This window comes from Plectropomus leopardus, chromosome 9, assembly GCF_008729295.1.
Source record: "Plectropomus leopardus isolate mb chromosome 9, YSFRI_Pleo_2.0, whole genome shotgun sequence".
NCBI classification, from domain to species: domain Eukaryota; kingdom Metazoa; phylum Chordata; class Actinopteri; order Perciformes; family Serranidae; genus Plectropomus; species Plectropomus leopardus.
The window spans coordinates 15,249,174-15,264,064 of NC_056471.1; the positions used below are offsets into that span (position 1 = coordinate 15,249,174).

Sequence of the window (14,891 nt, forward strand, 5' to 3'; positions counted from 1 at the left end):
AACAATGTAAGTGATCTTTGCTTAGCAAGAGCAGTTTAAGTGGATTTGGCAAGACAAACATTTCAAGGGAGGACAGTAAAAAGCGTGCTTGTAAACGACAGAGAGAAACAGCCGCAGTTATTGTAAAGTTAAGGATGAAAAAGTTGGTAAAAGGCAGATACAAATGCTCTGTGTATATCCTGCCCCATCTAACTCTGTGTGTGTGTGTATGTCTTTGTGTGCACACGTAAGACTCAAATATTAAGACATTTCCAGGTGGTTTATAATTATTCTAAGATTTAGAGTTTGGTGTCCAACATGATAGACTCTGTGTGGATTTGGTCCAGCTGTATTAATCTGCCACACATCCCCACATCCACAGTGTCTCTGTGTGTTTGTGGCTATGAGATAATCCAGCAGGCTGTTGAGACCCTTTAAAGCCCCCATCCAACCTCACCCAAGTGCTGAGACAGCAGTTGGAGTTGTCTGCTGTGTTTACCTAAAAAAAAAACAGTCGAGCAGTCATTTAACCTCCTCTGCAAAGCAACACGCAGTTCAAAGGCACAAACCTTCAGATCCCTATTTAAACATAAAGGATCAAACTTTCCAAAAACACTTAAATGTGACGTATGTGGTGAAGGCTAATGTTGACTTCCTCTATAATGGCCGTACTCAAAGTTATGCTAACAGTTCCCTAACAGGGTCGCTCGGTCGTGGGTTGCTCAACCCCTCACAGTCCTGGTGGCTCTGCAGACTGGAAACCATCCTTACCAATCGTCATCTCTGGCTTTGGATGGCTTCCATAAGTTGGGCTTTTCTCTTCAGCCCCCTGTTTTACCAGTCCCATGGGTGCTATTCTGGCTAAGGTCCTGTAGTGAAAACCTACCACAGTGTCGTCGCTGCCTGCTTTGACAGATGGATGGGGGGGGCATAAGGACGGGGGGAATGATACTCTGGGGCAGCTCTCATTAATAGTTTGTGCAATTGTTTGCTTTAGTCCTGTAATGGACGGCTATGGCTATAAACTCTCCTCAAAAAGTGGTTAGTCCATATAAAAGAGGGTTATAAAAAAAGTACAGCAAAAAGCCTTTGAGGCCCTTGATGTCTTCTTGATTGAGGGTCTCTTGTGAAATCAGCAATAAGTGGCTGAGATGCGGGGGTGGAACAAATCACTGGGACCAATCGGACAGCAATAATTTCGCCATGACTGTCTAAAGATGAGAGGAGGGTGAAGAGTTAGGATACTACATAGATTATGGGACAGGTTGTAGTTTCACCACTCTATTAAAAGCAGCATGCTGTGATTGTCATGTCAGGCATGCAAGTGTAAGAATTTGACTGACCCTACAAATGTCCCTGAGTCCTCCCTGCTATCTTTGTACATGTCTGTGGATCTACACGTGTGTGTGTGTGTGTGTGTGTGTGTGTGCAGTGATATCTCTGCATCTGGCAGCGTTTATCAGGGCTCCTTCAAGACTCGTCAGGATGAGTAGACGAGGTGTGCATGGTGAGGTCATCGGCTGCTGCAAAGTCTGAACCGCAGAAAAAACAGACTGATTTATGGTTGCTAACAAGCCACACAGAGGCTTGTGAACAGTAAGTACTATAGCTGTATGTCTCTTCCTTTGTGTGTGTGAGAGAGGGTTTATTCTTAACAATATAAGCCTGTATCTAATAATCTTATTCAACTGGTATCCAATATGGAATAAAACAAAACCCAGAATGACGAAAGCTACCTGGAGCAATAATTCAGCCAACAAAACAGAAGTCCAGGAAGCTCCTCTATGACTGTAGGATGAGATACTTTTTAAATATATGAGCCTCACTTAAATTAGCAACAGAAGTCTGACTGAACTTTTAATGGAAACCTAAGGGCAAAATGGGCCAGTAGGTTTTATATGAATGAGAATAAGAGTCGGAGCACAGGAGCTAGGGGAAATTGGATTTTGATGTGCGGCTCTTAATATATTCTGTGCTTTTCCGTCTGTATAGCTGCATTGTTACACTGTACCTCCAATGTACAAGACAGTCTGCAAGGTGGGAAAAAAATACAATTCAAATAGAAATACAGGCCAAAAAAAAACCCAACAAAAAAAGCCATGGGAAACAATCTCTTTATCTTAGACCACAAATGGATCAGGCTGCAGAATCAAAGGACAGATAGAGGAACACAGAAAGAAAGGGACATTAATGTTGAGAAAAAGTGAGGAAATAGCTTGAGATTACCACCAAAACCTCAAGTGAAGGTGGGGGGAGAGGAAACAAAATAATCTATGTGTGTGTGTGGTTATTTGTGTGTTTTCCTCGTCTACATCTTGTCCTGCAGCGTCCCTCAGCAGATAAAAAAAAGTTTCGACTCAGCATTCCCACCAATTAGATGGCTTTTAAACACATCTCTGGAAAATAACTTGGCCTGCAGGAGGGCATATGTCTGTGTCTATGTTTGTGTGTGTGTGCATGCTCACACATGTATATGTGTGTGTCTTAATCCCAATGAAACAGGGCGAGGGGTGTCTCTGCTGTCTTTATTGTACTCCCTATGGTGCAGACTGGTAATTACCCAGTACGGTGTAATTGTTGAGGATGCTGCGTGAAAACTTGGTGTCTGCACATCAGAGCCGACACCTCAGCTAAAAGCACACATGGTAATTTGTCGCACACATTGGGCTCACTGAGATTAATTACGTCACAATTAAAGGGACAGTTCATTCAAAAATATAAAACAAAAGAAAAAGAAAGAAAAAAAAAACTACTTCCAGAAATCATGACCCGGTGACTCAAGAAAATCAACAGATGTTGCTGTAAGCAGTTTTATGTAGGAACTATTTTACTTACTGAATTATACCCACCAATCTTATCACTACGCAGAAGGAAGCGTGTGTCTCCTGCTAGCTCACCAACAGCTGAGGAGGACACCATTAATGTTTAAATCTTGGGCTGTCACGAGCATCAACCTCTCGTCAATATGAAGATTCACACTTCCTTTTGTGCTGTGATACAGGTGGTGGGTGAAATTTTGGAGAAAAACAAAAAAGGTTCCTTTATGAAACTGCTCACACCATAGTCTGTGGATTATCTCAAGTAACCGGGTCTTAAGGTCCATTTAGTTCCATTATACTGGAGAGAAGGCAGATGTCATACAGCCGATATCTCCAACACGCTGCAACTCACACCAAAACAATCTATATTGATGCACTACAGATAAAAGAAAAAATCTGGATATTTGCTTGGGGGGGTGAATTGTCCCTTGAAGGAAGAAGGGAAAATGAGAGAACTTTTTCCTCCCCTGGTTCTACTTTTCTCCTTTGATATCATTATCTCTTCCTCTCTTGCAGTGATTCACCAACTTTCCTCTCCAGTTACTTTGTTGCCACAGGGATAAAACTCTAACCTCTATGTCAGGGCTACATGAACATAATGTCGTTGTGATACATGACATTTGCTTCTTTAAAGAAAATAGCATCTCCATCCAGAACCAAAGAGCACAATAAAGCATACCAGAGTGCTGCGTGTTTGGGACAGAAAATCACTGACATGTTGTTGGGTGACTGTCTGGCTTTAATCTGAGCTCAGCGGCCTGGAAGGCTGAACAATGGAGGCCTCAGCCTGTTTCTGCTGAGTGAGGGCCGCTGTCTGTCACAGACTGGCACTTTAGTATAAACACGCTAGTGGCCGGGCATATGAATGAGAATCAATTGGTGTGTGTGGGTGTGTGTTTACTCTGCACTGTTCTGTCAGTCTGTCTGAGTTTGATTGTTTGACAGGAGGAAGGCTCCTTTCTGAAACTCAAACCCTAGCCTGTGATTTATGAGAGGAAGAAGTGACAGGGGTTACACAAGGAGAGAAAACATACATCAGCACGCACAAGCACACACACTTATCATAGTGTTATGCTTGAGATACACTCAGACCACATGTCATTAACACTGTTTATCACATTACTAATGCTTCAATAGAAGTGGACTGCTGCATGCATTAGTCTGATGAACCTATTGACTGCGAGACACGTGTATGCCACCTGAAAGAAGTGCAGCACATGCACGCTCAAATACTGGCAAATGGCACACATGTACTGTATGCACATACTGGTCTATAAGACAATTATTCAGCAGTGACAGTCAGATATTTTACCTAAGTAAAATTAGCAATACCACAGTGTAGAAATATTCTGTTATGAATAAGTCTGGATAAAATTGTATTTCTAAGTAAATTACCAAAAGTAGTCATAATGCAGAATGGCGATTTTCAGATATATGTGTTTTATATTGTATGCAATGCATCTCCTTTGTATTTCATATATGAAGTATATGCATTTGTCTTTGTCAAATAAACAAATAAATAAAATAAATTATTGCACGATAAATATTGATGCACTGGTGTATATATCACTTGAAACATTTTTTGGGGCTTTTTTAAATTTATTTGACAGGACAGACAGCCCCTGTTAACTTAACTAATAAACTGAACCTAACTACTATTAATTTGCAATATAACTAGCAGCATAAGTTACAAAGTTATTTGCCCTTTGATTGCAGTGAAGTAGAAGTATAGAAAAATGGCAGTGTACGCGCAATACTTGAGTGAATGTGTCACAGAATTAGGACTCCTGCCCGCTGATGGTTAAAGGCTAAAATTATATCCCATTGTGTTTAGATACACTGTAACAAGGGTGAGAGAGGGCAAAAAAGAAAAGTGCTGGAATGCGATCTGGTTGTTGTAACAATGGAAAAATAAAGAAAGAAAATCTACTGGCACAAGTCATTGGCACAACACAAGTTAGTGCTGCGCTGCTCTCTGGAAACTGACTTGACTCATTTGTGTTGATGTGTGCATGCCCTCTCCATATGTGCAGTCCATGTGAGACAAGTTATTGGTGTGAAAATATATCACATGCATGCACGCACACGCACACGCACACGCACACGCACGCACACACACACACACACACACACACACACACACTGACCACTTCCCCCGCTCTGGCCTTTGTTACAGAGATCTACATAAACTATGGGTGGTTGGATGGAGTTCACACACATCTGCACATATGGACAGAGATACACAAACAGTGCTACCCAACAGGAAGAGCGGCCCTTTTTGAGCTTCAGTGTTTGAAACTTGATAATCTCTGCTGCCAAATTAAATAATGTGCTGTCCATTTTAATTGCCAGTATGATTAATCTACTGTTTCATGGTAACTTCATACACTCATCATGCCCACATCGTAACAGGAGGATGCCTCTTGCACTAATATAAGATAAAAGCAGTGATCTCATAATGATGACAAGACCAGGAAGGATTACACAGATTATCCAGTTTTAGCCAGTTTTAAATAACACATTGCATCATTTAATGAAGAAGAAAAACAGCTACACTTGAATGTGCCACAACTTTGGGATTTTGTAATGAAGACAGTGACAAAGATGAATAGTCACAGGCAAACAAACACAGCTGTGCACACACTTCTCCGTACACTTGAGCCACCTGTGTGTAATTAGCAACAGGCATTTCCCGTCAGGAGAACCGTGCAGTGCCAGGCAGACTGGGAGTATGACTGGGAGAGCGAGCCCCATGGGTAACGGACTTCCCAATGAGACGCCTTGGAAACCAACACCAGGGGCGACTACTGTAGCTCGCCATGGCAAACATATAGAGGGGTCACACGATAGCAGGACAGCGTGTCTCAAAGAACATGTAACACCGACACACATAGAGCTGACACATGAGCACCATACAGACATCCCGCCCTGATGTCTCCATCAGCTCACACAACCTGAACTCTCAGATTAGGATTGTATATCTGTATCAGATAATGAGAGTCTGACGATGGCAAAACCACAAATCAGCAACAGAGCCACGAGCTGTTTTATCTCATCAGTAGTCTGACCGACCACAAGAGGCCGCTATGTCTCTGGATAAAACTCCAACAGACTCTCATTTCAGAATCATTATATATTCTATCACTGGATTATAATCAGTGCTGTGTAATACGTACATCACTTTAACTCTCTGAGACCAACCCGGCTGCAAGTGATCCCTGCTGATATTCTTGTCTACAAAAGGCTGCTGCCGGCTGTGTAGTGGGCTACATAAATCTAAAGATTAGGATTAGGAAAAACAGCATGACACATTTCACAGATGTTTCTTGGCAACTCAACACATTTGTATGAAAATGGGTTCTACATCATTCTCCCCTTCACAGACATGCCCACTTTTTTGGGGCAGTTTGGGACAAAATAATGTGTTTTTTTAGCATGTAGTACAAATGTATTATATTTGCGTATTATATTTGAATACTCTTGCATACTGGGGTCCCTAGACAGCTGTAAAATTGCATAAATTGCACCTGACTGGAAAGCTGAGACTCCTGTGGATTAAACAAATAGTCCTTATAGTATCCCTTTCACTGTAGTGAGACCATTTCTATGACACATGACATCACTGTTTACAATAACGTATTGTTACCTCATGGATAATCACAGCCTCATGAAACTTTACAGTCACAAACTAAAGACATGCAGCTGTCCAAGTATGTATGGCTTTTATAGGTATATTAACAATAAGGGTGTTTCTCAGCAGTTTCTGGAACAGAAGTGCTTGTCATCCAATAACAGGAAAATGCAGTTCTTACAGAAATCTCCAAATATCGAAGGTTTTTGATATCAAATATGGATTTTTCTATGGGTTTCCTAAAGGTCTTGGTGTCTTCAGGTGGTGTTTTGGAGGGATTTATGACACTTTTTATCAATTCTCAAGTGGTAAAAAAAAAAATTAAATTTAGCACAAAATGCTACAACGTGACATAACCGAGCGTGGGAATGGCCATCAGACACTTCCACCATAATTTTCTGAGTCCTTATACTCTCTAAACATTCAGAGTTTGAACAGGTGTCTAACCAAAACACAATGTTTAGTGCAGATTTGTGACTCGAAAAATTTAACAGACAATGCTGAGCTGAAATTAATCTTCAGGTTCGTAACTGTCAGATGATGTAAACTATTCTATATTGCATATGCTGTTGACCTACTATCTCCCCATGAAGATCCCCAGCCCCCTTAAAAAGAAAAAAAGAAGTTTATATGTACAGCACTTTGAGATTACAGCTGGTTTATGGTGGGTTTAATTTGAACTACTTTATATACTGCTGGGCAGTTTACCTTTGCTAATACATTATCATTTATTAGTTTATATGTTTTATTTATGATCTAAATCTTTAAGTAACTAATAACTAAAGTTATCAAATACATTTAGTGGAGTAAAATGTTCAGCATTTTCCTCTGAAACATAGCGGAGAGGTATGTAGTAAAAATACTCAACTAATTACAAGTATCTCAGAATTTTACTTAATGGAAGTATTTGAGTAAATGTACTTACATACATTACAGCACTGAAGAAATCTGTGATCTGCTTTGTATTCAGTAGCCATGCATATTCAGTTTTATCATCTAAAAGTTAGCAAACCCCATTTAAAAGCTAAGGCCATAATTTGTGCCTTGTGGGTGAATGTTTCATATTGTCATCGGTACGGTTTATACTCCTATGGTTTATGTTTACAGATAATATCTTCACAAGATCAGTCTTTATGTTTATTGCTCTTCATGTTTATGCATTTTCACATGTGTGCTAAATATGTTTTATGTCACTATTCTCTGCGCTGAGTCAGTGAGTTGCGATGCTTCAAATTGCCACTCTGTGCAGTCTATGTCTGCTTGTGTTTAAAAACAACTGTTTCTGTATTTGAATCATTTCTCAGTCATGGGGCAGGATACATCATCAAGAGCAAATGTTTAAGGTAGCATGAAGAGGCAAGGAAACGGGTGATGATTAGAGAAAATGAAATTTCTTCAAAAAGAGCAGAGAGGAAAAAACAGAAAAAAGCCTAATGAAGCTGTGGGAAAAACTGGGAGAAATTCAGAGAATAAAACAGGAGGAAAATGGAGATGTGATTGGGTCAATTGAAGAGTGACAGGATAAATAACAAATCAAATTTACCGGGTATCCATCCCGTCCAGCCTTGCCCTGGTGAGGTTAGAGATTAAAGCATGAAGCATTGAGACAGGTTAGAACAGACAACAACAGCTGCACACAACACGCTGTATATACTATATATATGTATGACCTGGTACACTTTATTCTGAAGGAGACAAGTATTAACTGGTACACAGGATGAAGTTTTTACTGGTCCATAAAAATGCTTTTTTAATGAACTAAATTAGTGATTGAAGCATTGCGTGAAGGCTGAATCATACATTATGTTGAAACTACAACTTTTGACTTCTGTTTAAACAATGTAAGGCCAGCATCTGACCTTTTTGGCACCGGGTTACACCTGCTTTCAAACGTGAGCCATATTAGATTTTTGTATGATTTCATAATTGACTTCAGGTAATGTGTGACACCAGATAAAGTGGGACAGATAAGCATGGAAATGATTTGTTTTCTTCAAAATCAATAGCCAATCAACAAAAGTGATCTGGAATTGTTGCTTCAACATCTCTCTCCACAAAAAAGTTGTGAAGATCTGATATCATCAGAGCGGGTGTGGTCTGTCCTTACCAGATGTTCAAGCAGGTAGTGAGTTCAGCAGCATATTATGTCCAACCTCACAATGATAGAACTGTTGATTAGTTAAATTAGGAAGCAAGCTGCGCTACTGGATCATATTGAAGTAATTTAATGATTGGTTGAAAATTACGTAAAACAAATATGTAAAATAACGCCTTGTTATATGTCACTTTCCCACATTACGTTACCATGTTAGCTAATGCCGGGCAGCATTTTTCAGATCACCATTTTATGCTGAGCGATTGATAGGCTACATGACTGAATTGAATTTTATTTCACTTCATCCTGCTGACTTTTTATTATTCTGACAAAATGATTAACATGTTGACAGGACTGAAATGAAATGTTGATCAAACTAATTATTATCACCAGTTAGCTTCATGCTATGATTGCGTTATATGACATTGTTCCAAGTGAAATGGCCTATAGTTCCGATTTGCTTTCAATGAGCACAAATGATAATAATAATAATAATAATTATTATCATTATTATTATCGTTATTTCAAAATGATTGTCCCACTTAACCAAACATGCTTTCCAACATTACCTGATATGCTGCTTGACTGAGTGAGAGTGTTGTGGTGTGTTTGAAGCTATATGACTTCTAAAATGAGCGCATTCACATTTCATCCCGACATAAAAATACTAAAAAGGCCTAAAATAATTTAGAGAAACATTACTGGAATGATGTTACCTGTTTTTTTTTGTAAGTATACTGAGATATATACCAAAAAGTGTCTCACATTACCTGAATTTACCACCATTTTAGAAGCAAATTACCACTGACATGCTTTTGGGTTATTTCTGACATCTGATATACTTCACTTGTAATTGTAGGAAATTGTAGTGATAGATTGCTACTTTGCGGAGTAACAGGTTGTTTCACATTACCACACTTTTCCTTCGACTTTCTCTCATTTTATGCACTCTTTGTGTAAACCAGCTGCACAGACAATTTTCTCCAATAAAACCAGTTCCTGGATCTTCAAAATGTCAGCCGGAGACACTGTTTCCATTCCCAAATTTCCAGAGCAGCATTATGGTGTGTTTCAGATCGTATAAGCTGTGCCTCTGCATATCTGATCTGTGCCACATGTGACCAAATGATTTAAAAAAATGAAATACAAAATCAGAAGAGGGTCACTCTTCCCCCAGCAGGTGACAACATGATGAAATCCAAAACTTGAAGGCAACAGCAGTTAGTTTGTCTGTGTGTATGTGTGTGTTTTAGCTGCTCTGTCCGAGTGTCAGCAGGAGTTATAGGTCCAAAGAGGAGAATAACTCGCTGCTAATAAGTCACTGATCCCTGAAACACACACAGACAAAAGCACACATACATGCACACACCCGCAGCTCCCTAGGTGGTCCATTTATTGCCAGGCTCTGCGGATGCACATGTGATGAGTCCCTGACAGTTTTGTGTCTGTGTGTTCAGGTTTTACTGCTGTGACAGTAAACCATATTGAAGGATAAAATATTGTGTGAGTGTATGTGAGTGTGAAAGTATTTTTAGTTGATTTTACTACTACCTGGTTGAGATGGAATTGTACTTACAGGAAGTCCTGCAACAGAAAAAGAGAAATCAGGCATTAGAAAAGAAATTCTTTACATCTCCGCTGACACATGAAGCACAGCATGTGTGAGTTATGGTAACCTCTGGTTTGTACAGCAATCAATTCCTCTGAACAGTGGTGTACAACAAAAAACTGTGCATGCAATGCGGTTTGTTAGATGATGACTGTAATTAACCAGCTGAATATGGTACAGAACAAGCTCATTAGAGCCGCTGCCAATGAAGTTTGTGGTGAAGCCGTTATGATAAACAGACTTCTGGATAATGGGCCATGTTTCGCATTAGAACATGAAGTCATGTCAAGACTTTGTTTCCTAAGAAGATATGGGTGTACAAGGCAGAGGACAAACAGGCAGTGAAAAGGTCGGGGCGTGCTGGCAAAATGTGTGTCCCTTTAAAGTATTAAAAAAAGACGTCTCAGAGATTTCTGCGGGGCAGACTTTCAGATCTGATTGAAATGGTCTGATGTTGAGTCTAAGCAGCGAAAAGTACACTCTGCTTTTCCTACTTAGCCTAACCAAAAACAACAGTAATGATCAAAAGGCTCCTTTCGTTCTTAGTGGTCTTAATGGAATATTCTTATAAAAAACATTCTCTTAAAAGTCCAAGGCCGTGGGCACTAATAAACCAGCCAAACCCCGACAAAGTAAGTATATTACTTTACCATTAAAAGATTTTATATTAGTAATTGGTTCATATTTATCTGATCTAAATTTAAAACCAATCATGATGCTGATTTATATGATTGTTAACACAATTACAGTCTATGGCACGATTTGGAGCCACGCCACCACTGCAGTCCTGCTACAACGCAGCTCGGCAGCATGGATGCAACACTAAACATAAACTCCACCAGATTGAAAACAGGCCTCCTCTGGGGAAGAGTGGGATATTTGTGGTGTTTTGTTGCTATTTAAACATACAAAAAGTCCTGCTGACATGACCAGAATCATGTGACCCTTCAAGTTGGCTGTTTTATTGAAGGGACAGGGCATTTTTTGGGACAAGAAGGGCTAGAAAGATGGATAAAAAAAAAATGAAGGTGGTTGGAGCGAGAAGGTGAAATGGAAAGAAGAAGATAGAGGTGTTGGGGTTTATGAGGCATGAAGTCAATGAAATTTAGCTGTGTCTAGACGCCGGGACAAGGACCCAATGGGCCAGACAGTTAGGTAAACATGTGCACACTAGTTAGAGTGCCACAGTAAGACGAGCTTTAAACACTGAACTTGAGACAGGTGTGTGAGAGTTTGGAGATTAATGAGAAAGAAAATGAAGTAAACAGAAAAGAAATAGTAGAAATAGATGCAGGAGACAGGGCGACAGATGCTTAACTACTCTGTCTGCCCTCTTTCCTGTTATTCAGATTTCTGTTTCTGTTTTTTCTCTCTACTTTTTCTGAGAAAACAGGGGAAACCTCTTCTGGTCTTGTAAAAAGTTGTCCCGGAGTCATCAGATGGCGCAACAGTCTCTCCATGCCACCTACCCCCACACTATATAACCCAGGCTGCAACATGAGGACGCAAAAGTAAACAACAAGAGAGACAACCTAAACTGAACCACAGTGCCCTTTTCAGATACCGACCATCCTGCGACAAACAGCGAGCAGCCGATGAGCATTGCATCTGGGGAGAAACTTTAACGAGGGGCCTTCCCATAATCCTCCAAAAGACCAAGTAACTGAAGATGTGCACCACCCTAATGAAAAACACAGTCATGCACTCATTTTGGTGATTGCCTGGTGGATTTGCACAACTCAGAGGGATTTAGGCAATCTATGTTAAGAGGATGTTGGGTAATAACGAGGATATAAGGATTTATGGGAAAAGCTGCATTGTCAATAAATCATGAAAAGACCAAAACCAACTACCATTGCTGTCCAAAAACTATTAAAATCACATCAGTGAGTCACAACGTCGCACTGGGTCAATTCCACATACAATGACATGGTGATGTAACTAATCACAACCAATAATTAAACGTTAGTTCCTGTTTGATTAACAGTGCTAAAAGCAACAGTGTCCACCTATTTTAGAAAAATTACTAAGCCGTTTTAAAAAATTAAACTTTATGTTTGTGAGTTTTATTTAAAGGTACACTTTGTAGGATTTCCCTGAAGAACAATGCATAGACTCATACAAGCAAGAAGTCAATTAAAAGTTTGTGGTGGTGTATTAATCCAAACCATCCTTATTCCCAGGATGTCAAATACCAACCTTTTGTCACACCTCTTGGCATCCTATAGTAATGCACAGCATATCTATGTGACGCACAGTTGAAACACATTGTAACACATGGTAAATGACGTGCAGTGGGTTTGTTGGTTGGGCAACAAAACTATTGGTTAGCTTTAGAAAAAAGATCATGTTTTGGGTTACATTACTTATTCTTCCTTTATGTTAATTGTTTTGCATCAAAACACAGAGTCAACGACCTTGAATATGTAAATGTACTTGGCAATAAAACCGGATTGTGATTCTGATTTCATGAATGTAATTAATGTTAATGTTTACGTGAGTGACATCAGTGCCGACGGTGGTACATAAATTGCATAAGATTACGTAAGACGTAAAGATTTTTTTTTTGGCTTTTTATACCGTTATTACAGTGCAGTCAGAGACTGAGAGGGATGACACACAGCTAAGAGCCGCAAGTAGGAATTGAACCCAGCCGCTGCTAAGGACTTAGCCTACATGGTGCACACGCTCTACTCACTAGAGGCTGATGCAGAATTGGCACATTTAGGTGCCTGCAGTTAGCTGAGTTAGCCCCTTGCAGTGGCAATGTGTGTACAAGCAGTGTATGCAGGGAGGAGGGCCAAGTTTGTTTACAAACCGTAAGTGAAAATGTCTGCATACTATACCTTTAAATATTAATGTCTTCAGTAGGAATCAACAGGCTTTGAACTGAGAGCCTCAGGCTGTGGAAGTCAGAATGTTTTAAGAGATTGATTGACAAACAATGTGTTGGTTGTCATCCTTATATGGGCTTAGTTGCATATAAGAAAAAATATTAAATTCTTCCAGCCTTACACTATAGAGTTTGGTTTAAAAAATAAAGGCACCTTGTCTCTACATTTTATGAATCTTCAGCTCTGCCTCAGCTCATCACTGAAAAATGTACGTCAAATAAAATCAAGCAAATAGAGAAGCTAATAAAGCAGCATACGATAATTGATTTGAAATATACTTTACTGCTTTAAAAGGATTAGCTTAAAAAGGATCTTGGTGAGCTAAGTAGAACAATAGAGGTTACTGACGAGCTTTCACTTAGTCAACATCTTACCAGGAATAGATCTCATCTTCTAAATATCCACAGCAATGAATCACAACCAGACAGAAGTTTTCTCACCTGACACATATCCTGCAGAACAATTTTAGTCCCGCAGGTTTTGATAAAATCTTCTAACAGTGTTGTGCCACAATTTGGTGGAGTCAACACTTAATTAAACCATTTAAATGAGTGTGACTCAGACTTGTAGAACATCCGCTCTATCTGTCGTGACAATGTTTTGTGTCATAAGAATTATGTCTCTGCACTGTTTTGGTTTCTCAATGAGTGTTTTGCGGTCTGAGTGGAAAGAAAAAGCAACACAATAATGGCGGGTAACATGTTGGCAAGGGAGAATCTCATTAGGCTCATACTACGGCAGCTGCTACCGCTCAGCGAGAACGACTGACATCTGGGCAACGTTAGTGCAACCACATGGCCGAGGTTAGCGCTGCGTCGGCGTGAACAGGGAGGGACAGGGAGACGGGCCAACTGTAGCCCATCAACCACCGGCCTGACTCACGGGTCACTGCTTTTAGGAGCCCTCAGACTTATCAAGTCACCCAGGAAGAGAGAGGAAGAGAGAGTAGAGAGATGAGGAGTCTTCCAGGAAGAGAGGAGAAAAAAGGGAGAAATAAGTAAACAAAGCAGGTGGCGGGCGTCACTTACCAGGTTCCCCTCTTCTTCCCATCCTTCCACGCTTTCCTGGAGGCCCTGTGAAAACACACAGACAGAGCCGTAAATCCCCCAAATCAGCACTGCAAGGATGAGCCGAGAGCAACCGAGCAACACTGCTGGTGGTCGTGTGTTGCCTGGCATCAAGTTTGTGTGAGCTGGCAAAGGGCTGAAATATCTGTGCTTAAGTTACCTAAGAATTCACACGCCAGAAACAAAAACAAAATGATGACACAAATCCCATCACACGCAGAAACAAATGTACTGTATGATTTTAGGTCAGAGTGAACGAACTGGACCTTCAGGCGTGTTTAAGACCGATTCATCAGACTCATTTCTCACTGCCTGGGCTTAATCCAGCCCCCTTCCTCTGACCCTGCGGTGATGCAGCTGGTACCACCACCTTTACGGTAAAATGGTTTCTGCTGTTGATGGAGCAGTATGGTGGTGAAAAATAGCAGGAGGGCTGTAGTGAAACCAGGAGATGATGTGGCCAGTGAGAGGGCCGACCGAGAGTCTCAGACCTCATGCTGCTACAAGTCCATGAATCATTTCTACAGCACCACTCATCTGTGTCAGCGCTGGCCCAGTAATTTAACAGTGGTATTGTTTTAAGATATGGTGCATATGACTATACAAAAAAGAAAAAAAACATCACAGGTCTCTGCTCAGGCACAGAAAGATCACCCACCTCCTTCCTCCAGCAGTTGTAACAAGGCATTCAGCCCACCCTCAACCAAAAAAAGGCCATATGTGCAAGCAGCTTGTTACTTCCCATAACAATGTTCATTGTTAGGCAACAACCTCTCATGACTGTAGTAATTATGACA

At 40.4% G+C, this 14,891-nt stretch overlaps 1 protein-coding gene across 7 annotated transcripts in view; it reads right to left on the reverse strand.

Annotated features, from left to right (window-relative positions):
- Window positions 1–14,891, reverse strand: part of col23a1a (collagen type XXIII alpha 1 chain a) — a 146,574-nt gene that overhangs the window by 26,090 nt on the left and 105,593 nt on the right. For 6 of the 7 annotated variants that reach the window (XM_042493728.1, XM_042493731.1, XM_042493732.1 and 3 more), the window contains exons 3-5: window positions 14,056–14,100; window positions 10,101–10,108; window positions 7,973–7,999 (exon numbers count right to left, since the gene is read on the reverse strand). In XM_042493728.1, the coding sequence (XP_042349662.1) occupies window positions 7,973–7,999; window positions 10,101–10,108; window positions 14,056–14,100 (80 nt within the window). The remainder of the gene's footprint in view (window positions 1–7,972; window positions 8,000–10,100; window positions 10,109–14,055; window positions 14,101–14,891) is intronic. The other variant, XM_042493729.1, reaches the window with a different exon arrangement.